This window comes from Littorina saxatilis, linkage group LG10 (assembly GCF_037325665.1).
Source record: "Littorina saxatilis isolate snail1 linkage group LG10, US_GU_Lsax_2.0, whole genome shotgun sequence".
NCBI classification, from domain to species: domain Eukaryota; kingdom Metazoa; phylum Mollusca; class Gastropoda; order Littorinimorpha; family Littorinidae; genus Littorina; species Littorina saxatilis.
Window position 1 is genome coordinate 6,023,846 of NC_090254.1, and position 22,967 is coordinate 6,046,812.

At 42.6% G+C, this 22,967-nt stretch overlaps 1 protein-coding gene across 1 annotated transcript; it reads left to right on the forward strand.

Moving 5' to 3' along the window:
• The first annotated feature begins 8,721 nt into the window (after nt 1–8,721).
• LOC138979136 (uncharacterized) lies at nt 8,722–21,299 on the forward strand. The gene is made up of 9 exons (XM_070351945.1): nt 8,722–9,703; nt 11,282–11,605; nt 11,953–12,083; nt 12,569–12,809; nt 13,096–13,371; nt 13,839–14,120; nt 15,168–15,296; nt 15,834–15,932; nt 18,465–21,299. Exons 1-9 carry the CDS (start codon nt 8,722–8,724, stop codon nt 18,548–18,550), a joined length of 2,550 nt encoding a protein of 849 aa, XP_070208046.1. The 3' UTR covers nt 18,551–21,299.
• The last annotated feature ends 1,668 nt before the right edge of the window (nt 21,300–22,967 follow it).

Here is a 22,967-nt window from a genome sequence, read left to right on the forward strand (position 1 = left end):
TGGCTAATAATTATTTTTATGTTTCTAGTTACGTACTTATTTACTTATTCAGCCAGTTCTTTATTACATTATTTTGGCATTATCCAAAAGTCTAAAAAATATTTTACATAAATAAAAAGCAAATAAGCCTACAAAACCGCTCCACTTCAACTATATTTCGCGTACACTATGGCAACAACCCCAACAAAATCTTTACTTCCATCCCCATTTTGAAATATCGCAACAACAGACTTCCAGATCTATAACACGATCATATGTGTTCTCTGTTTGCATGTCTGTCCAGTGTCCTGTCCCCCCATAAAGCATATCAACTCTACCTGTCCCAAGATAGGCCAATTGGTTCTAAGAGGACGTTAAAACTAATTATCATCAGCAATGTAAGCCCTATCTTTGGACACCAGTTTAGTTGACCTTGCTTCAAGGTCAAGGTCGCAAGGGTCCTTTAAAGTTGGATTGTATACATAGTTTGAAGTGACCTTGACCTTGAACTATGGAAGGTAACTCTTCCAAATCTACATATGTGTGAGGGAAATACATTATACTTACAAAAGTGAGTCTATATACTCACCGACATCGTCCGCCTGTCCTTCCGGGCGTCCGTCCCCCCCGTCCGTCTGTGAAACCTTTAACATTGTATATTTCTTGGACACTATTAAGTCTATCAACACTAATTGTGGCCTGATGGTGTATGGTTACAAGATCTTCAGAAACATGTTTGGCAACTTGACCTCACTTCAAGGTCAAGGTCACATGGTCCTTCAAAGTTGAAATGTATATATTTTGAAGTGACCTTGACCTTGAACTATTGAAAATAACTCTTTCAAAACTACATATGTGTGAGGGAAATACATTAGATCTTCAGAAATATGTTTGGCAACTTGACCTCACTTCAAGGTCAAGGTCACAGGGTCCTTCAAAGTTGAAATGTATATATTTTGAAGTGACCTTGACCTTGAACTAAATAAATATTGTTTTTCTCAGTTTTATTGTAAAATTATTCTGAAAGAAAGATCAAGGTCTGTTCAGCATGTGAGTCGTGTGGGCTTTGCCCTTCTTGTTAAATTTGAGTTCATGAATCTGTGCCCCTGGACTCTGGAGAAGTACTATTAGCTTGCACTGTGATTGATTTGCTTACTTCTTGACGATATACACATTATCGTGGCTGCTTTGTACACTATGATCATACAAACATATCATTGACTGTTGATTGCTAACAAAATGTCTTCGTTTGAGGATATAAACTCTGAAAGGCAATCCGAGACTTGTTATGAGCTTTTCTACTATTTTAAATTGCCCCATATGCAGAATTAATAAACGAACCCCAGAGGGGATGTGGTGAATCGGTGTGGTTTCTTATCAAAGATTTGTTTTCCACAAGATGTCATTATAAAGTACAGACACACACACACACACACACACACACACACACACACACACACGCACATAAACAAGCATGCATCCACATGCGTCCGCGTACACACACACACACACACACACACACACACACACACACACACTCACACACACACACAAACACACACACACGCACATGTATCCGCACGCAGACACACGAACATACTCACACACACACACACACACACACGCGCGCGCGTACATACACGCACATGGACACACAGACACACACACGCACACACACACACACACACACACACACACACACACACACACACACACACACACACACACATCCTCCTCCTCCTGTGAAAAGAAGCATTCCTCCTACACAGTCGTCGACACTCCAGGGACCGTCCCGAAGAACAGCGACTGTAACCAGCAAAACAATCCAGGGTCTGCCTTCAAACACACCACCGAAGATAATGATTGCGCAGGTGCACCGATCCAAACGGGCGACTTGACCATGTGTGAGGCAGACATGCAGTCATTCTTTGCCGACGAAAATGCCGCCCCAGAAGATTTACCATTGCCTGTGAATCAAACTGCTCAAGTTGGAGCCGTCGTCAGTTTCGCAACAGAACAGACTCAGTCAATGATCCAGAACTGCAACTTCCAGGGAGCCACTTTGAGTCAGTTTTGCCTTTCACAAGCACTGATCCGACATCTGTCTCATATCAAATTTCCTTCGCAATTCACACTTGCGTTTCTGGTGTTCCTTCGACGTATGTGCACACAGTATGAGCGCTAGAATTCGCTGTTCTATCAATTTCGTTGTGTTTGGTTTTTGTTATTGCTTTTATAATTCTTCGTTGTAAACATATTCCTGATTAAATTGAAGTCAAAACGTCACGAAACGCTGTTTGCTTTCATATTAAAGTTTTTCTTGTGTCTAAACCTGAATCGATTGTTACCCCAAAGGCGTTTATGATGCAAGGGAGGTAACTACAAAACAGACAACTCGGCATGATAGGTTGTCTCCCATACAACTTCTTTACAGTGAATACAAAATGTCCAGAGAAATAGCAATAATTATATCTAACATTGTCGGACTGTGTGATGATATCTTCTGCTATTGGTCTGTTGAGACAGTGATATCAATATCTCGACCACCGGTCTCGATTGCGATATCATTGTCTTAACAGACCATAGCAGAAGATATCATCACACAGTCCGTCTATATTGGATAGGGCCTATAATGTCAAACCATACTGAGACAGGGGTTCGCTAACCTCAGGTTAATTATCTTGTGTGCCCCCCACCCGCCCCTCTCCCCCCCTGTGTTCATGAGACAAGAAACAACAGCCAACTTTAGGTTATCCGGTCTGTTGCAGAGAACAGACACATTTCACAACCTTTGGTTTCCATGTTACGAAGTTGACGTACTTCCAAACCCTTGTAATTTACTGAACATAGACCAACACAGTATGCAAGTATTTATAATTCTGTATCTGCAAGCCAATGATATATATGGAACCTGTTCGCATTAGTGAAATCAATTTGTATGGTTAAAATTTATCGGTTAAGTAAAGGAATATCAACTTCGTAACTTGGTTGTCCCTGCTACACAGCTCTAGAGAATAAAAAACGCTCGCGCTGGACCCGAGTACTCTTCAGACATTCACACACACACACACACACACACACACACACACACACACACACACACACACACACACACACACACACACACACACACACACACACACACACACTCTCTCTCTCCCTCACTCCTTCTCTCTCTCCCTCTCTCTCTCTCTCTCTCTCTCTCTCTCTCTCTCACAAACACACACACACACACACACACACACACACTACCACATCTCCATTCTAAAACACGTCACGTTCCAAATCAAAAGACGACATTCTATTTTCTTACGTCACTATTCTTGCTTTACGGTACCATTCGGCGGCTTTGCTACGAGTATGGCATAGTCTTGGTTTGCCGAGACCTTGCACCGTTCTATCAGACTGCCTGGCTGGCTGTTGCACCGCGAATTCCTCCCACCGCCAAGTCGTTTTTTTGTGGTTTATTTCGCATTTAGGTCCCAGGTAACATTATGAAGTTTTAATACGATCAATCGGACCTATTACAAGTTAGTGTATCAACTTTTGAACGAACTGCGCCCAGTAGTTTCGCAGCAATAAGCTGTTAAGTCGAGACACACACACAGACAATTAAAGTCTGCTGGACCCTTGTACTAGCGTACTCGGGGATAACCAAGGTATATTTCTTGTCTCGGTCCTTACCACTTAGTAATGTGAACGTGTTATTAACGCTCTTCCAACATCGTTTTGGCTATCATTATGGTCATTATCAAATCACTAACTCCTGCTACTTCTCAGTGCATACATGGCACTCGTTACCCGAGAGCTACACGCAACAACATATTTGAGCTCTGTTGATCTGGATCAACTCTTGCTGACTTCATTCGAGTTGGAAGATTCAGGAAAAGTTGTCTGACAAAAAAATTCTATTCGATTTCTGACAACCAATGATGTTGATGCGGCTTCTGCTTGGTGTTTTTGCTGTCTTTTCTTGTCACCTGTTTGCAGGTAGGTTTTCATTTACGCATTTTGTTGTGTATTTTTAAATGGCATCATTTGAATTCAAGTATAGACTGTTATCACATCGTCAGAGAGATTTCAAAGTGAATGGCTTTGTGGGACACAATGTGAGACTGAATACTCGATAACGCTTCGGCGTAACTTTCGTTTTAACATTGCTTTCTAGTCAATGGTCCAGCTAAACCGTTTCGCTTTTTGGCTCACGTAAGTGTAGCCTATGCGATCGTAACTTTGTCTGTCTGTGCGTGCGTGCGTGCGTGCGTATGTGCGTGCGTGCGTGCGTGTGTATGTCTGTGGTAGAAACTCTAACATTTGAAGACGTCACATTACATTGACAACATTTGAAGACGTCACATTACATTGACGTCACATTATGACGTAAGAGGGTTAGACGTCACGCGAAGGAAGTACTGAAAGTCTCGGTCATTATTATTTTGAGCGGGCCGAGACTAGTTGGCAGTCGTGTCCCTGTAAGTAGGCTACATGCAGTCAGACAGATCTAGATCTAGTGTCTCGCTTTCTTGCACAGTTTCACCTATGCTCTTTCTGTGTGTGTGTGTGTGTGTGTGTGTGTGTGTGTGTGTGTGTGTGTGTGTGTGTGTGTGTGTGTGTGTGTGTGTGTGTGTGTGTGTGTGTGTGTGTGTGTGTGTGTGACGGAGTGATTGAGTTTGTGTTACTGTTTGTCGATTTCTTACGTGAGCCTTGATGGCTTCGCCTCTTGTTTCTTCTGAATAACGTACGCAATACACTGCACTATTCGTGTCTGCCTATGTCGGTGTGCAAGGATGAAGTGTCCGTCTGTTTGACAGTCCGGCGGACTTTTATTCCTAGGAAAATGTGTCCCTGGACTCTATTTCCTAAGAAAAGGTGCCCTATTTCCCAGGCTGGAAAGTCCGCACAGGATCGTTTGGATAGGACACATTTTTCTTTTACACCGGGGGTAGAAGGAGGGGGAGGGGGGGAGTACACATAAGAAAGAGCGTGAAAAACTTAATACTACATACCTACAAGCAATACTAGTACAGTAAGGCAATACATTTCTATCCAGATCCAAGTTGACAGGGTCGTACAGTCTGTTGTGTGTAACTTGCACCTCCGTGTCTGGCTACTATTGAAGGCTGGATAGAGTATGAACACACCGAGTGTTGACATGTTCGCCAGTGTCCTCTTTCACGCTATTATTACCCTATGTACACGTTGTGAATACCATGGTATGTAGTGCGCCTTGTGCGTGGTGGCGCCTGGTGTATTTGTTTATTGGTTCCCTCAGGGCCTTCCTCAATCAACCCTGAAGTATTTTTTTCACAAAATTTAGTTCTTCTTCTTCTTCTTCTTCTTTGTTCATGGGCCTAGACTCCCACGTTCACTCATGTTTTTAGCACGAGTGGAGTTTTACGTGCATGACCGTATTTACCCCGCCATTCAGGCAGCGTACGAAAATGTAGTTGAAAAGCTTCCTTCGGCGAAGTCGACTTGGTCCAATGAATATAAGGCCTAACAGTCAGATTCGTTCATAGTCCGTACTTTAAATCTTGGTAAGAAAAATCGTGATCTGTTTCAAAAACTGTAAAGTCCAAACTATAAAAACTGGAACTCCAATCACTTGCCTAGTGCTTATGTACTCCTGCTACCATTGTGCATTGCTCAACTTGAACGTTTACTTTAGGCTGAGTTGTGTGACCATTAGACGGGCGCAATGTCTCGGTGATAAGACGCTGAAGCGTGATTAACCATTCAGTGACTGTCATCGCTTTGCCGCTGGTGCTTGACTGAATGGTTAATCACGCTTCATCGTTCTTGTTTACTCTTTTTTACATTTAGTCAAGTTTTGACGAAATGTTTTAACATAGAGGGGGGACTCGAGACGAGGGTCGTGGTGTATGTGTGTGTGTCTGTGTGTGTGTGTGTGTAGAGCGATTCAGACTAAACTACTGGACCGATCTTTATGAAATTTGACATGAGAGTTCCTGGGTATGATATCCCCATACGTTTTTTTCATTTTTTTGATAAATGTCTTTGATGACGTCATATCCGGCTTTTCGTGAAAGTTGAGGCGGCACTGTCACGCTCTCATTTTTCAACCAAATTGGTTGAAATTTTGGTCAAGTAATCTCCGACGAAGCCCGGACTTCGGTATTGCATTTCAGCTTGGTGGCTTAAAAATTAATTAATGACTTTGGTCATTAAAAATCTGAAAATTGTAAAAAACAATGTTTTTATAAAACGATCCAAATTTACGTTCATCTTATTCTCCATCATGTTCTGATTCCAAAAACATATAAATATGTTATATTTGGATAAAAAAAACAAGCTCTGAAAATTAAATATATAAAAATTATGATCAAAATTAAATTTTCGAAATCAATTTAAAACAAGTCGCGCAAGGCGAAAATACAATATCTAGTCAAGTAGCTGTCGAACTCACAGAATGAAACTGAACGCAATGCCATTTTACTCGTAGCATCGTCAGGCCATCGCTCATGGCAAAGGCAGTGAAATTGACAAGAAGAGCGGGGTAGTAGTTGCGCTAAGAAGGATAGCACGCTTTTCTGTACCTCTCTTTGTTTTAACTTTCTGAGCGTGTTTTTAATCCAAACATATCATATCTATATGTTTTTGGAATCAGGAACCGACAAGGAATAAGATGAAAGTGTTTTTAAATTGATTTGGACAATTTAATTTTGATAATAATTTTTATATATTTAATTTTCAGAGCTTGTTTTTAATCCAAATATAACATATTTATATGTTTTTGGAATCAGCAAATGATGGAGAATAAGATAAACGTAAATTTGGATCGTTTTATAAATTTTTATTTTTTTTTACAATTTTCCGATTTTTAATGACCAAAGTCATTAATTAATTTTTAAGCCACCAAGCTGAAATGCAATACCGAACCCCGGGCTTCGTCGAAGATTACTTGACCAAAATTTGAACCAATTTGGTTGAAAAATAAGGGCGTGACAGTGCCGCCTCAACTTTCACGAAAAGCCGGATATGACGTCATCAAAGACATTTATCAAAAAAATGAAAAAAACGTTCGGGGATTTCATACCCAGGAACTCTCATGTCAAATTTCATAAAGATCGGTCCAGTAGTTTAGTCTGAATCGCTCTACACACACACACACAGACACACACACACACACACACACACACACACACGCACATACACCACGACCCTCGTTTCGATTCCCCCTCGATGTTAAAATATTTAGTCAAAACTTGACTAAATATAAAAACACTTTCATCTTATTCCTTGTCGGTTCCTGATTCCAAAAACATATAGATATGATATGTTTGGATGGAAAACACGCTCAGAAAGTTAAAACGAAGAGAGGTACAGAAAAGCGTGCTATCCTTCTCAGCGCAACTACTGCCCCGCTCTTCTTGTCAATTTCACTGCCTTTGCCATGAGCGGTGGACTGACGATGCTACGAGTATACGGTCTTGCTGCGTTGCATTGCGTTCAGTTTCATTCTGTGAGTTTGACAGCTACTTGACTAAATGTTGTATTTTCGCCTCACGCGACTTGTTTACATTTAGTCAAGTTTTGACTAAATATTTTAACATAGAGGGGGAATCGAGACGAGGGTCGTGGTGTATGTGTGGGTGTGTGTGTGTGTGTGTGTGTGTGTGTGTGTGTCTGTGTGTGTGTGTGTCTGTGTGTGTGTCTGTGTGTCTGTGTGTGTGTCTGTGTGTGTGTGTAGAGCGATTCAGAGTAAACTACTGGACCGATCTGTATGAAATTTTACATGAGAGTTCCTGGGTATGATATCCCCAGATGTTTTTTCATTGTTTGGATAAATGTCTTTGATGACGTCATATCCGGCTTTTTGTAAAAGTTGAGGCGGCACTGTCACACCCTCACTTTTCAATTAAATTGATTGAAATTTTTGTAAAGCAATTTTCGACGATGGCCGGACTTCGGTATTGCATTTCAGCTTGGTGGCTTAAAACTTAATTGATGACTTTGGTCATTAAAAATCTAAAAATTGTAATAATTTTTTGCTTTTAATAAAACGATCTAAATTTACGTTTATCTTATTCTACATTATTTCCTGATTCCAAAAACATATAAATATGTTATATTTGGATTAAAAACAATCTCTGAAAATTAAAAATATAAAAATTATGATCAAAATTAATTTTCCGAAATCCATTTAAAAACGATTTCATCTTATTCCTTGTCGGTTCCTGATTCCAAAAACATATAGTTATGATATGTTTGGATTAAAAACACGCTCAGTAAGTTAAAATGAAGAGAGGCACAGAAAAGCGTGCTATGCAGCACAGCGAAACCACTACCGCGCTGAACAGGCTCGTCAGTTTCACTCCGTTTTGCACAAGCGGCGGACTACGGTCATTGTGAAAAAATGCAGTGCGTTCAGTTTCATTCTGTGAGTTCCACAGCTTGACTAAATGTAGTACTTTTGCCTTACGCGACTTGTTTATTTTTAGAAGGAGCAAAGTTCTCATACTGCGAGAGTCTAAGGACGTACGTGGAGGGGTTCGAACACCCGAAAACTGACCCCCGCCGGTACTGCGAGGTTAACAGGACGTCCACCGTGAGATGGACAGTGGTCAGCGAGACTGGAGCCACACGCTACCTCGGCACGTGTCATGGGCCAGACAACTGTACGACGCCCTACAGCAGCTCTGACCTGGTGTTGGAGCATGAGGGGGTGTACAGTCGTATGGATTTTCACAAGTACGACTCTCGGTTTTGTGGGGAAGTGACATGCCAGGAGACTCTCCCAGACGGTACTGTCAGCACCGACATGCCAGGAGACTCTCCCAGACGGTACTGTCAGCACCGACATGCCAGGAGACTCTCCCAGACGGTACTGTCAGCACCGACATGCCAGGAGACTCTCCCAGACGGTACTGTCAGCACCGACATGCCAGGAGACTCTCCCAGACGGTACTGTCAGCACCGACATGCCAGGAGACTCTCCCAGACGGTACTGTCAGCACCGACATGCCAGGAGACTCTCCCAGACGGTACTGTCAGCACCGACATGCCAGGAGACTCTCCCAGACGGTACTGTCAGCACCGACATGCCAGGAGACTCTCCCAGACGGTACTGTCAGCACCGACATGCCAGGAGACTCTCCCAGACGGTACTGTCAGCACCGACATGCCAGGAGACTCTCCCAGACGGTACTGTCAGCACCGACATGCCAGGAGACTCTCCCAGACGGTACTGTCAGCACCGACATGCCAGGAGACTCTCCCAGACGGTACTGTCAGCACCGACATGCCAGGAGACTCTCCCAGACGGTACTGTCAGCACCGACATGCCAGGAGACTCTCCCAGACGGTACTGTCAGCACCGACATGCCAGGAGACTCTCCCAGACGGTACTGTCAGCACCGACATGCCAGGAGACTCTCCCAGACGGTACTGTCAGCACCGACATGCCAGGAGACTCTCCCAGACGGTACTGTCAGCACCGACATGCCAGGAGACTCTCCCAGACGGTACTGTCAGCACCGACATGCCAGGAGACTCTCCCAGACGGTACTGTCAGCACCGACATGCCAGGAGACTCTCCCAGACGGTACTGTCAGCACCGACATGCCAGGAGACTCTCCCAGACGGTACTGTCAGCACCGACATGCCAGGAGACTCTCCCAGACGGTACTGTCAGCACCGACATGCCAGGAGACTCTCCCAGACGGTACTGTCAGCACCGACACTTGTCAGGTGAACTTTGCCCGTGAGTACTGTACGTCTACCTGTTCGCTGACAAGAGATGATAATGACTGACTGACTGACTATTAGGGTTTAACGCCCTCTTAGACCAACTGGTCTATATTGGGACAGGTATTGGTAATACGCTGAAGATATGGTGTGATACTTTGATTCGAACAAGCCCGCTGTGGCTGTCTTCTTAGACACACCAGCATTGGGTTTGTCTCGTCAAAGTATCGAGATACGATCATGATAATCAGAGACGAGAGATGATGCATGCGTGTCTTCGTGTTTTCCAAGCCCTGAGACTTTCGCTGTGAACGTGGGATCTTTTTCGTGCGCATGTGTGCACACGGGGGTGTTCGGACACCGAAGAGAGTCTGCACAAAGTTGACTCCGAGAAATAAATCTCTCGCCCAACGTGGGGATCGAACCCACGCTGATAGCGACCAACTGGCTACAAAGCCAGCGCACTACCAACTGAGCTACGTCCCCGCCCCGAGATGATAATGTGTATGCAAAGCATTAACTGTGTTAACCTGACTTGACAAATTACAGTGTGCCCTTGATGTAAAAATTAATACATCACGCACAGACACAGACACAGACGCACGAACGCACACACAGTACAGGCACACACACAGGCACGCACGCACACACACACACACACACACACGCACGCACGCACGCACGCACGCACGCACACACACACACACACACACACACGCACACACACATTGTTTGTTTCTTGTATTTCATCTTCTTATGTTGTTGTTTATTAAAAGGGTATGTTGTCCGTTAAAACGAGTTACCAAGGCTGATGGTCCTAGAGGCATTGCAAGGGTTAACGCAGAATGTTGTAACATATTTCTTGCTTTGTTAATCCGTTGTTCACCGGGCAAGAGCCACACAAGGTGACACTCACAAACGGGTCTGTTCTTACCAACACTAGTCAGATGAATACGTACGTGATTACTGGATCTAAGCCAGAAGCGTGTCCCACATTTTTCTCTCCTCGCCCAGCTCTACGAGAAAGACACACGAACACGATATACAATGCTAGAAATAGTACCTGCTTTAGGGAAAACTGTTAACGGTTGCTATGATTTTAGATCCCCCTCCCCCACTCTGCTCTCTCTCTCTTTCTTTCTCTCTGTTTTTTTCTCTCTGTCTCTCTCTCTCTGTCTGTCTCTGTCTCTTTCTATCTGTCTGTCCCTCTCTCTCTCCTCTCTCTCTCTCTCTCCTCTCTCTCTCTCTGTGTCTTTCTCTGTCTCTCTCTCCTCTCTCTCTCTCTCTCCCTTCTCTCTCTCTCTCTCTTTCTCTCTTTCTCTCTGTCTCTCTCTTTCTCTGTGTGTCTCTCTCTCTGTCTCTCTCTATCTCTCTCTCACTCTCTCTGTCTGTCTGTCTGTCTCTCTCTCTCTTTATCTCTCTCTCTATCTGTCTCTCTCTCTCTGTCTGTCTCTCTGTCTGTCTGTCTCTGTCTGTCTGTCTCTCTGTCTGTCTGTCTGTCTCTCTGTCTCTCTCTCTCTGTTGACAATGTTCGTATAGCGTGTTTACCAGCTGTATACACGACAGTGCTCATGTCACCATGACAACGTTTCAGGAGTGTGTTTCCGATCCAAGCATCAGTTCGACTTCACTGAAAACGCCTCGAGTGTCATTACCTGCGACAACGCCCCCTACAACACCAGCAAAGTCACGTGGGCTCTGGTCACTGCCTCTGGACAAACACTGGACCTAGGGACCTGTACAGATGTCAATAACTGCAGCTCACCGCACGCTCCGGCCTTCACCTTGAAAAGAACATCTCGCTACAGCAGTCAGCTTCATGTTCAGAACATCGACAGAAACAGGGGCGGACAACTCTCCTGCTCTTACTTGTACAACGGTTCGAAGGAGAAAGACAACGCTACCCTCAATATCTTTGGTAAACAAGTCCTATTTGTTTGCTCACATCTTATTTTCGAGAAAGAAAAAAAAATGAAAGCTTCCTTCCACTTAGAAAGAAAAAGGTTGCTTTTGGAATCCCACAATTTAGACATTACCTTAGAATGTGAAAATTTATGGGTTTTTTTTTTTTTTTTGGGGGGGGGAACAAGGATGCAGCATGCTTCTAAAATTGCTCAATCGAAAACGATTGCCATATATGCATATAGGTATATTGTTGTTTGCCTACCAACTTTTCTTGCTCCGTGTAGATTTTCAGTATTTATCAACGACATATGATGGTCAAAACCCCGTTATCTGTTTTGTTTCTTAATCTCCTTCCCTCAGACCACCCTACGGTCAGCAACTGTCTTGCTGAAGTCCATCTTCACAACTGGTCAACCGTCTTGTCCTGTGACGTCAGCAAAGCCTTCTCAAGTGCTGGGCAGTATGAATTCAGTGTGTCCGAAGAATTCATGGTGAGTCATTCATGGCTGTGACGTCATTAATCGCTTTTGTGATGTCTTATCAAATTTTGCTTTGTATTTCACGCTTGAAATAATTTTTCGGAGGAGAGGTTCAAAAATAGACGTCTTGTTTAGTCGATGTTGCAAATTGACCATGAGTCGTCGCGGTAATGATCAACTTTGAGTTGATCTTTGAGAGTGGATGTTTCTAATCGTTGGACAATCCACGTTTCATTCACAACTTTGAATTGTCACATACGAACATTTCATTGATATTGTGTGTGGTTTTTTTTTGGGGGGGGGGGGTGGTACCCTGCTTGTTCTCAATGAAAGCTCGTGAAATTTATGACAATTATTGCTTTTGTCTACTTCTGATCCGGTGCCTGCTACCATTTGACATGTCAGCGATTGAGAATGCACCTAGCAATGTCTCAGACATTAAACTTCCTTGGACATGCATGCGCAATTAAATCCTCGGCATTTTTGTTTTCTTCCAGTTTCGTACACATTTAGGCTTCACGTTTCTAAGTGGTCAAGTCTTCGATGGTCGCCGCTCTTTCCGCGACGTGATGACGCCTTACACAAACAGCTCGGACAACAAGGGGTACTACAGGGGACGGCTGACCTTCTCCTGGCCGCTCTCCACTGACCAGGGCCGTTACACACGGCTCAAAGTGTTGGTCTTCTATAGCTTGGATCACTACATCACAACGAACATTGACTACACAGCTAATGTCAGTGAGTGCCTGTGTGCTGGTGGGTAATTAGGTAGGGTTCTGTGTGTGTGGGTTTGTGGGGGTGGGGGTTCTGTGGGGGTGGGTGTCTGTAGGGGGGGGTCCTGTGTGTGTGTGTGTGTGTGTGTGTGTGTGTGTGTGGGTGTGTGTGGGTGTAGGTGTGTGTAGTCATGGGGGTAGAGATTGTTGTCAAAAGTGGTAATTGTTGTTCCTTGTCGATCTGTCTATCTATGTTTCTTGTCAACCCTAAATTGTGTTTCGAGTTTGAAACCAAATTGTTGATATTTTAGCCAGACCCAGCCAGCCGACCCACAATTGCAGTGAGCTGAACTACATCCCAGAGACTGGCGTGGTGCCGTGTGTCTGTACCGCTGACTATCTGGGATCCCCGGCAGGACGGCTGGTCTGGTTGCTAGGAAACATCACCATAGCAACAGGAGACTACGGCGTAACACAACTGACGTTCCCCTCTGGTCAAGTGAGCAGACAGCACGATGGGATGATGGTCACGTGTCAGCTGGACTGGCTGCAGCCAATCAACACTGAGTTTGAACGTCTCGTGGCTTGTGAGTTTTGTTGTTCGATGTTTTGAGGTACCTTTCCGCTTTACGATTAACTAGTGAAACGCAAGCCTACACTTTCTTCTGTGAATGCCACTGCATCTCAACTTACATTTTCTGGTAGGAAAATCAGATTATATTGATATCGCACACATACCTTGAAAGACATAATTATACGATATAATAAACACAACGACACCAACACGTCTCTGTTTTACCCACTTTTTCGAAGTGAAATCTTTGACGTCAACAAGTGACAATGAATTTCGATAATGAAGTTTGTCTCGGTGACTTCAATATATATGAGAGCTGTAGATAATTAATCGTTATTTCACCGACAGACTGTGCTTGTATCGGTATCGTACAGCATTAAATGAAGGTCTCCCACACACAGCTGGCAACAAGACAGTGACTGCTATGAAACAGTGTGGGTGTTGTTTTCTCTCCAGAAGTTCATATCTTTTGTTAACCAGATGGACCAGACACCGTAACACTCCAAGTAATCCAATCTCATGACGTCAACAACGGCGTAGTTGTTCACGTGTTGAGTCACGTGACAGGGATAAAACCAATGACGTCAGACATGGTGCAGTGGGGAGGTCTGTGTCAAGGTCAGCAAGGGTTCACGTGCACTCTGACCCCGAGGTCTGCCGCAGAGGTTGACGGGAAGACTGTGACGTGCAGAGTGACCAACGCTGCCAACAATGGACACAGCGCTGAGGCCTCGGTCGTCATCAGGCTGAGTAGTCGCCAGGGTAAGGTGCCTGCAGTTATTTGTGAAATGTGCATGCATTGACAGCAATGTCAGGTCAGAAGACATTTAATATTAGCGCTGCATGGTTAAGTTTGATGAAAACAAAAGAAGCTACCATTCCAGGGATTTCTTTTTGAAATGAATATCCCCTTGAATGCCGGACAAATTTGGTTAAACAGTTCCTTCAATAAGAAAAATCATAACATGCAAGGAAAAACCATGACACCCCAACTGAGAATATTGTCTCCAGGGGACGCAATCATCTTGCTGAAATTCAAAGGACAATATTAGCGGTTGTTTCCCTTCTCACAGTATTGATTGTGTCATGGAAGCAAAACAGATATTTCCCTGGGCTGATAATTAGTGTGTGACTATATACACGCCGAGCGAATACGTATGGTCTTTTTGTGCTTAATATGACAGAGTAGTAAATAATTGCTAACCCTAGCACTGATCAATAAGTTCGTGCCATTATCTTTCGCTGTGATGAACTACTAGCTGTATGTCAGTTTGAAGTATGTGAATGAACAACAAAGTATGTGCCCGATTGTCAAAGATACACAAAACAAATCACACTCGAGGAGTTTCACAGTTAAGCATAATTCGTTAGTATTCACTGATACGAAATTAGTTTTTTGTATAAGGCAAGGAAGATAATTGCAAACATTAACATTATACAGTGTTCAGTAACCCATAATACTACCAAGAAGCAATACAACAGAAGTATTAGCAAACCAGAAGAGGTTGATTAGGTGTAATCACAAATGTATCGCTTGTACATTGGTCTTCCCTTATTTGAGCCATGTGATGTCAGAGTCTGACAACAAATCCTATTTAGGCGGCAAGCCGAGATTGCAATAGAGTGCATGTTTGTATGCGTCCAATCGTACAAAAATAACAGGAATTCTAATTGAAATCGATTGATACATAAATGTCATTTGTATTATTTGTTATCTGGCGCGGTCTCGGAGGAACACTCTCCGTGTAAAGTGTCATATTTTGGTCAAAATTACAAATAACATATTTTGTTCCAACAATCTTTTTTCAGGTTCTGCGCAGTCACAAACAAAACGTGAGCAGTTCAAGTGGACATCCGTCAGTGTTGGGATTGCCCTGGGTATCGTGATTATTGCCTTAGTCGTCGTCATCATCATCTTCTGTCGACGTGGCCAACTAAGTGAGTTGCTGTCGATCTTACATATTATACACTGTGAGCCAAAAAAGGACCCTCCCATGCGATAACAAAAAGGGACCCTCCCATGAGATAACTTAAAGTGTACTATCTGAGGAGCACGTTTGAGAAAGTTTTCTTTGGCGAATTGAACTTTAAAAAGTTCAAGGGACATTCGCTGTGTTGTGTATTTGCTCGAATATGCTCCGTAACTATGTGTGTGTGTGTGTGTGTGTGTGTGTGTGTGTGTGTGTGTGTGTGTGTGTGTGTGTGTGTGTGTGTGTGTGTGTGTGTGTGTGTGTGTGCAGGGCCGGATCTTGGGGGGGGGGGGGGGTCCTGAACCCCCCCCCCCCCCTGGCCATCCAATGTACCTCTCAGAGAAAAAAAGGGGACTTTGGACCCCTGCCTTCAGTTGGAACCCCCCCCCCTCAAACGAACTTGGTCCGGCCCTTGTGTGTGTGTGTGTGTGTGTGTGTGTGTGTGTGTGTGTGTGTGTGTGTGTGTGTGTGTGTGTCTGTATGTTTCTGTGTCTGTGTGTTACAGACAGAAATCCAACGCAGGACGGTCGAAGAACAAGTACAGCAGATAATGGCAATGCCAACTACCTGAACCTACCTGAGGTCACTGAGACCAAGATGAGCGGTAAGCTTAACCTCTACGTCTCCCCTTTGTATAATTGAAGACTGACTCAGTTACACCCTTGATCGCCGGAAGAATGAAGTTTAAACAATCAATTAAAACCACTACCAACAAGCTACGAAAATCGTCTCCAGGGGCGGCAATCATCTGGCTACAACATCAAAGGGCAATGTTGCGACCCATCTCGTCATCGGCGCTTTTCCGGAATAGACCTGCGCTTTGTTGGAATTCCAACAATGGCCGCCATTGTAGGAATTCCAACTTTGCGCTACGCGATTCTAGAAATGTACCGCGCGCATAGTGAGAATTCTGCTCTTTCTTAGAATGCGATGTAAAATGATACAAGTCATGATGGCCTATGATGATCCTTGTGTTTTAAAGTGATCAGTGCCTAATCTTGAAAAAGCAGAAGCATTGTATAACGCACCAAACCAACCGAATTACAACAAGTCGCGTAAGGCGAAATTACTACATTTAGTCAAGCTGTGGAACTCACAGAATGAAACTGAACGTAGTCCGCCGCTAGTGCAAAAGGCAGTGAAAGTGACGAGCCTGTTTGGCGCGGTAGTGGTTGCGATGTGCTTCATAGCACGCTTTACTGTACCTCTCTTCGTTTTAACTTTCTGAGCGTGTTTTTAATCCAAACATATCATATCTATATGTTTTTGGAATCAGGAACCGACAAGGAATACGATGAAAGTGTTTTTAAATCGATTTCGAAAATTTAATTTTGATCATAATTTTTATATTTTTAATTTTCAGAGCTTGTTTTTAATCCAAATATAACATATGTATATGTTTTTGGAATCAGAACATGATAAAGAATAAGATGAACGTAAATTTGGATCGTTTTATAAATTTTTTTGTTTTTACAATTTTCAGATTTGTAATGACCAAAGTCATTAATCAATTTTTAAGCCACCAAGCTGAAATGCAATACCGAAGTCCGGCCTTTGTCGGAGATTGCTTGGCCAAAATTTCAATCAATTTGATTGAAAAATGAGGGTGTGACAGTGCCGCCTCAATTTTTACAAAAAGCCGGATATGACGTCATCAAAGACATTTATCGAAAGAAAGAAAAAAAACGTCCGGGGATATCATTCCCAGGAACTCTCATGTCAAATTTCATAAAGATCGGTCCAGTAGTTTACTCTGAATCGCTCTACACACACACACGCAGAAACAGACAGACAGACAGACAGACAGACAGACACACACACACACACACACACACCACACCCTCGTCTCGTTTCCCCCCTCTACGTTAAAACATTTAGTCAAAACTTGACTAAATGTAAAAAGACACATTGTGCGCACAGAACAACTCGGCTTTTTACATTTAGTATGTGTGTGTGTGTGTGTGTGTGTGTGTGTGTGTGTGTGTGTGTGTGTGTGTGTGTGTGTGTGTGTTTGTGTGTGTGTGTGTGTGTGTGTGTGTGTGTGTGTAGAGCGATTCAGACTAAACTACTGGACCGATCTTTATGAAATTTGACATAAGAGTTCCTGTGAATGATATCCCCGGATCTTTTTTATTTTTTCGATAAATGTCTTTGATGACGTCATATCCGACTTTTTGTAAAAGTTGAGGCGGCACTGTCACACCCTCATTTTTCAATCAAATTGATTGAAATTTTGGCAAAGCAATTTTCCACGAAGGCCGGACTTCGGTATTGCATTTCAGCTTGGTGGCTTAAAAAATAATTGATGAATTTGGTCATTAAAAATCGGAAACTTGTCATTAAAAACTCTTTTCTTGTAAACGATCCAAAAACAATTTCATCTTATTCTTCGTCATTTTCTGATTCCAAAAACATATACATGTCATATTTGGATTACAAACAAGCTCTGAAAATTAAAAATATGAAAATTATGATTAAAATGAATTTTCCGAAATCGATTTAGAAACAATTTCATCTTATTCCTTGTCGGTCCCTGATTCCAAAAACATATGTTTGGATTAAAAACAAACTCAGTACGCTAAAAAGAATAGAGATACAGAAAAGCGTGTTATCCTACTCAGCGCGACCATTACCGCACTATTCTGGCTTGTCGATTTCACTGCCTTTGCCACGAGCGGTGGACTGACGAAACTACGAGTATGCGGTCTTGGTGAAAAAATGCAGTGCGTTCAGTTTCATTCTGTGAGTTCGACAGCTTGACTAAATGTTGTTATTTCGCCTTACGCGACTTGTTAATGTTGGTATGGGAACAAGTTGTGGGATAATCGTATCTCTATGCCTGGCCAAATCCGAGACGGTGAGCCACGGGGAAGAGTTTGCCTTTAACGGGGACATAAACAATTGCGTGAGAGTCTTGCGGGGAACAAAAGAAGCAAAGAGTGGGACTTTTCCGCGAATGTATTTTTTACCTGACCCAAACGAGTTGAATTTTAGTCTCAAAATGCAGCAGATTGCACAGATTTTAATGTACTATTTAAAAAAAAAATCGGACCGAACCCCCCTAGAAAAAAGGGATTTTCTCTTCTTTCATCACAAGAGAGTCCCACCCCTGAAAGAGGTGTGATGTGTTTTGCAGGCGTACAGCGTGGTGTCACGTGCCCCTCTGGAGAGTACAGAGGTCATGACAACGCCTCCAGGAAGGGACAGACAGCTGAGATGTGATCACAATTTCTGAAATAAAGATTACATGTACAAACGCAGAGCTCCTTTGCTGATAATACAGTTGTCCATGTCAACTTTCAAATTTAAAAAAAAGCTCCGTTTATTTTCATGAAATGTTTTGGGAAATCTGCTACTTGTGTTTTCAGATTATATTTCACGATCTTGAGTTGGTATATGGTATTGTTGGTACTTACTTTAAATAATGTCAAATTGAACAATAAATGCTAAACATCGGGGAATCTAAGATCTGACGAAGAAACACTATATCATATACCACCGATGTTTTGTAATCGATATACATGTACTTATTGATATTAACGCTCTCAGTAAATCGGGTTTAGCAACTACACATTTGTCTGACATGCTATGTCTTCGTAGAAAAGATGTCAAGATCATACTGACTGAAATTCCCCGTCTGAAGCCGTTCTGATCAGTTTTTCAGCTCTTAATCAAATGAGTAGTTTTATGGAGCAGAAACAGATCTTAGCTCCAGTAATGTGTAGCTCGTCCCTACCATCGCCGCCCCTCCTTTCAGTCAGTGATTTCATCACGCGCATTGTGTTCGTATTTTCCACTCTTTACAACAGACTGCATGCTGTAGTACATTACGCCTCTTCAGCTGTATCGGACGCTGTATTTGAAACATCCTACAACACCTAGCTAATTTTGTTGGTCAGCTAATGAGTTTATTATCATTTGTTTACAAGCTAAAGACTCGATGTTTTGCTCCCAATGTTTTGGCCATTAGGGCGTACTTATACTGAATTTGTTGGCTGCTAATGAGACATCCGACAATATGTGTGTGTGTCACCATTATCAATATGGAAAGACAATAGGTAGTTTCCTGTTAGCGGCTGTTCTTCTTTGTTGTGCAAACCATCTTGTAAACAAACGCAAATGTTTTCAGGCTTAACCAGGCAGAGATTTACTTTGATTTTGTTTATCTACACAGTTTAACAAAAAGGAAATCTAATCATTAAAACAAAGCAAAACAAAAATATCAATCAGAAAAGAAAGCAACCGAGCTGTAAGCAAGTACATGTGTCCATGGGGAGGGATGCTTCTGGACTGATCCATCCTTATATTTCTGATGGTTTCTATGATAAAGCAACCGAGCTGTAAACAAGTACTTGTGTCCATGGGGAGGGATGCTTCTGGACTGATCCATCCTTATATTTCTGATGGTTTCTATGATAAAGCAACCGAGCTGTAAACAAGTACTTGTGTCCATGGGGAGGGATGCTTCTGGACTGATCCATCCTTATATTTCTGATGGTTTCTATGATAAAGCAACCGAGCTGTAAACAAGTACTTGTGTCCATGGGGAGGGATGCTTCTGGACTGATCCTGCCTTATATTTCTGATGGTTTCTATGATAAAGCAACCGAGCTGTAAACAAGTACTTGTGTCCATGGGGAGGGATGCTTCTGGACTGATCCATCCTTATATTTCTCATGGTTTCTATGATAAAGCAACCGAGCTGTAAACAAGTACTTGTGTCCATGGGGAGGGATGCTTCTGGACTGATCCATCCTTATATTTCTGATGGTTTCTATGATAAAGCAACCGAGCTGTAAACAAGTACTTGTGTCCATGGGGAGGGATGCTTCTGGACTGATCCATCCTTATATTTCTGATGGTTTCTATGATAAAGCAACCGAGCTGTAAACAAGTACTTGTGTCCATGGGGAGGGATGCTTCTGGACTGATCCATCCTTATATTTCTCATGGTTTCTATGATAAAGCAACCGAGCTGTAAACAAGTACTTGTGTCCATGGGGAGGGATGCTTCTGGACTGATCCATCCTTATATTTCTCATGGTTTCTATGAGAGAGAAGGTAAAAATCTATAATCAAGACGAACACTAAAACATGCATAATCTTTACTGTGAAGCGTGAATGTTATCGTGAGGATGTGTCACAGGCTTGTTTAGGCACAAATCACTATGCATTCTTTTACCATCGTTAAATAAAGAATTGTCATTGTCATCGTCACTAAATTCCGAAGACATTCGACATAGACCAGTGAAAATTCACGACTAAACAAAACGAAACATTTTATTTAATATCAAAGTCAGGGACATACCCGACTCTGAAGACTGTGAAACCTGTCTACACGCGATTGTAATGTGATCTATGGTCATTTCTTGACCTCTGGGTCAGATGGTATGATTTAAAGTGGAGCAGGAGCGTCATATTTCATGAATATGTAAAGACATTCAAAGATTTGTCGGTTGCGCATCTCCGAAGTCTCTGTTTTTCTGGTTGCACACCCCCGAAGCAATCGGTTGCACCCCGCCGAAGATATGTCAAAGAAATAAACAGGAATCTATTTGTGTCCGCCTCTGGGTATGTTCCAAATTGGTATGGAAAATCATATATCTGCTTGTCTGTGCCGATTTGGTGTACACAATATATATATATATCTCTCTATATCTCTCTCTCTCCCTCTCTCTCTGTCTCTGTCTCTGTCTCTGTCTCTATCTGTCTCTCTCAGGATCATCTCTGTGGAATTCTTTGCCAATAGAAATCAAACGATCCGCATCATTAAAGTCCGTTAAAAGGCAGTTGCACACACATTTGATCACACTATAAACTGCCCCTGATGTCTAGTTTCCATTGTGTACTCGGATAATGTATGCAATGCTCTTAAGTGTTTTGTTTTTTATGTTTATACTCGACCATTATTTTGATGTTTTACTAGTTTAATACTTTGATTAGATACTGTTCCTTTTAGGTATGAAATGATAGCATGTGCAGGTGTGTAAGTATGCGAGCGCACGCTCGCACGCGCGAGCATGTGTGTGTATATATGTGTGCATGTGTGTGTGTGTGTGTGTGTGTGTGTGTGTGTGTGTGTGTGTGTGTAAGTGTGAGTTTGTGTGTGCGTGTGTGTATATACGTGTGTGTGTGTGTGTATGTGTGTGCGTGTGTGTGTGTATGTGTGCGTGTGTGTATGTGCGTGTGTGTGTGTGTATGTGCGCAGTCTTTGCTTTCGTTTACAATTATTCTCTGTATATGTTCCAAGGACAGGTTGGAAGATTAGGCTAAGCCTAAAACCTTTATCCTTATGTAATAAAGTTCTGAGTTCTGAGTTCTCTCTCTCTCTCTCTCTCTCTCTCTCTCTCTCTCTCTCTCTCTCTCTCTCTCTCATCTCTCTATCTCTCTCTAATAATAGCAGTAATACAGATATAAATCTCATACGAAAAGTACTCCAAGAAAGTATAGCAAATATTAATGATTGGTGTAATTGTAACATAATGGCACTGCATCCTAAGAAAACAAAAAGCATGTTAATAACCACAAGACAAAAACACCAGCGACAGCCTCAGAGCCTTGATATGCATGGTACAGTTAGCATTGCTCAAGTCCATCAACACCGTGTGCTTGGAGTTGTAATTGATGATGAACTTAACTGGCGCTCTCACATTGATACAGTTTATAAACGAGTTTCTAGGAACCTTTTCTTACTTAACAAGCTCTGGTGCGTTGTTTCTGTGGATGCCCTCAAAATGTTTTTCCACGCACACTGTATCTCTCACATTTGCTATGCATCTACTGTCTGGTGCAATGCCAGTGATGTTCATAGGAACAGTATATATATATATGATATATAAGTTACAGCTCCGTCCATCCATGGTATCGCCTGATATTTTGTCGAGACTGGGTCAATGAATATGATGACGTCACTCGAGGCTCTGCCGAGAGTGACGTCATTATATTCTTTCACCCCGTCGAGACAAAATATTATATCACGCGATACCATGGATGGACGGAGCTGTAACGTATATATGGCATGACCGTTTCATCCGTTTAATGCTTGTCGACATGAGCCATAAGGCTTTAGAATAAAAGATTTCACGCATTGCTTGGCCATCTGATCACAGATGAGGTCGCAGTTTGTAGGTTGAATATATGAATCGGCCAGAAATAGATCTGCATTTCTGGTACGACCTTCCAGATTATCAACAGCGGGTTCATGGTCGGAATCAAGAGGTTAAATTTGCGTGGCTCCCAATCATTTCATAAAAGATTTCCATTTTCTTGTTTCTGCGGCTGCGCAAGTTATTTTGCCTAGGTCATGGCCGAACTTTAGGCCTACGGAGAAATATCGCTGGATATTTTCTCCCTAGATTAACAGAGACAAAGAAGGAAAGTCATGCTGTATAAAGAAAATAAACACACTTCACAAGAGAGGTGTAAAGTTATTAAACCGAGATCCCAATATGACTACTCAAGAAAAATACACTCAACTGAACATTCTTCCGCTACAACAGCAGTTCTATGCTAGTGTTTTCATGTTCAAAATGTACAACCCAACCATGAAACACCTTCATACATCCAAGACCTGTTTGAGCGTCCTCCTGGTAGAGCGAGTCTTTTGAATTATACGCTACCGCTCCCACGCATTGATTTG

Coding starts and splice junctions, on each gene's coding strand:
- LOC138979136 (XM_070351945.1), top strand. CDS start 8,722: ATGCCAGGAGACTCTCCCAGACGGTACTGTCAGCACCGACATGCCAGG. Junction 13,372..13,838: donor GTTTGAACGTCTCGTGGCTT/GTGAGTTTTGTT, acceptor TTTGTTAACCAG/ATGGACCAGACACCGTAACA. Junction 15,933..18,464: donor CACTGAGACCAAGATGAGCG/GTAAGCTTAACC, acceptor TGTGTTTTGCAG/GCGTACAGCGTGGTGTCACG.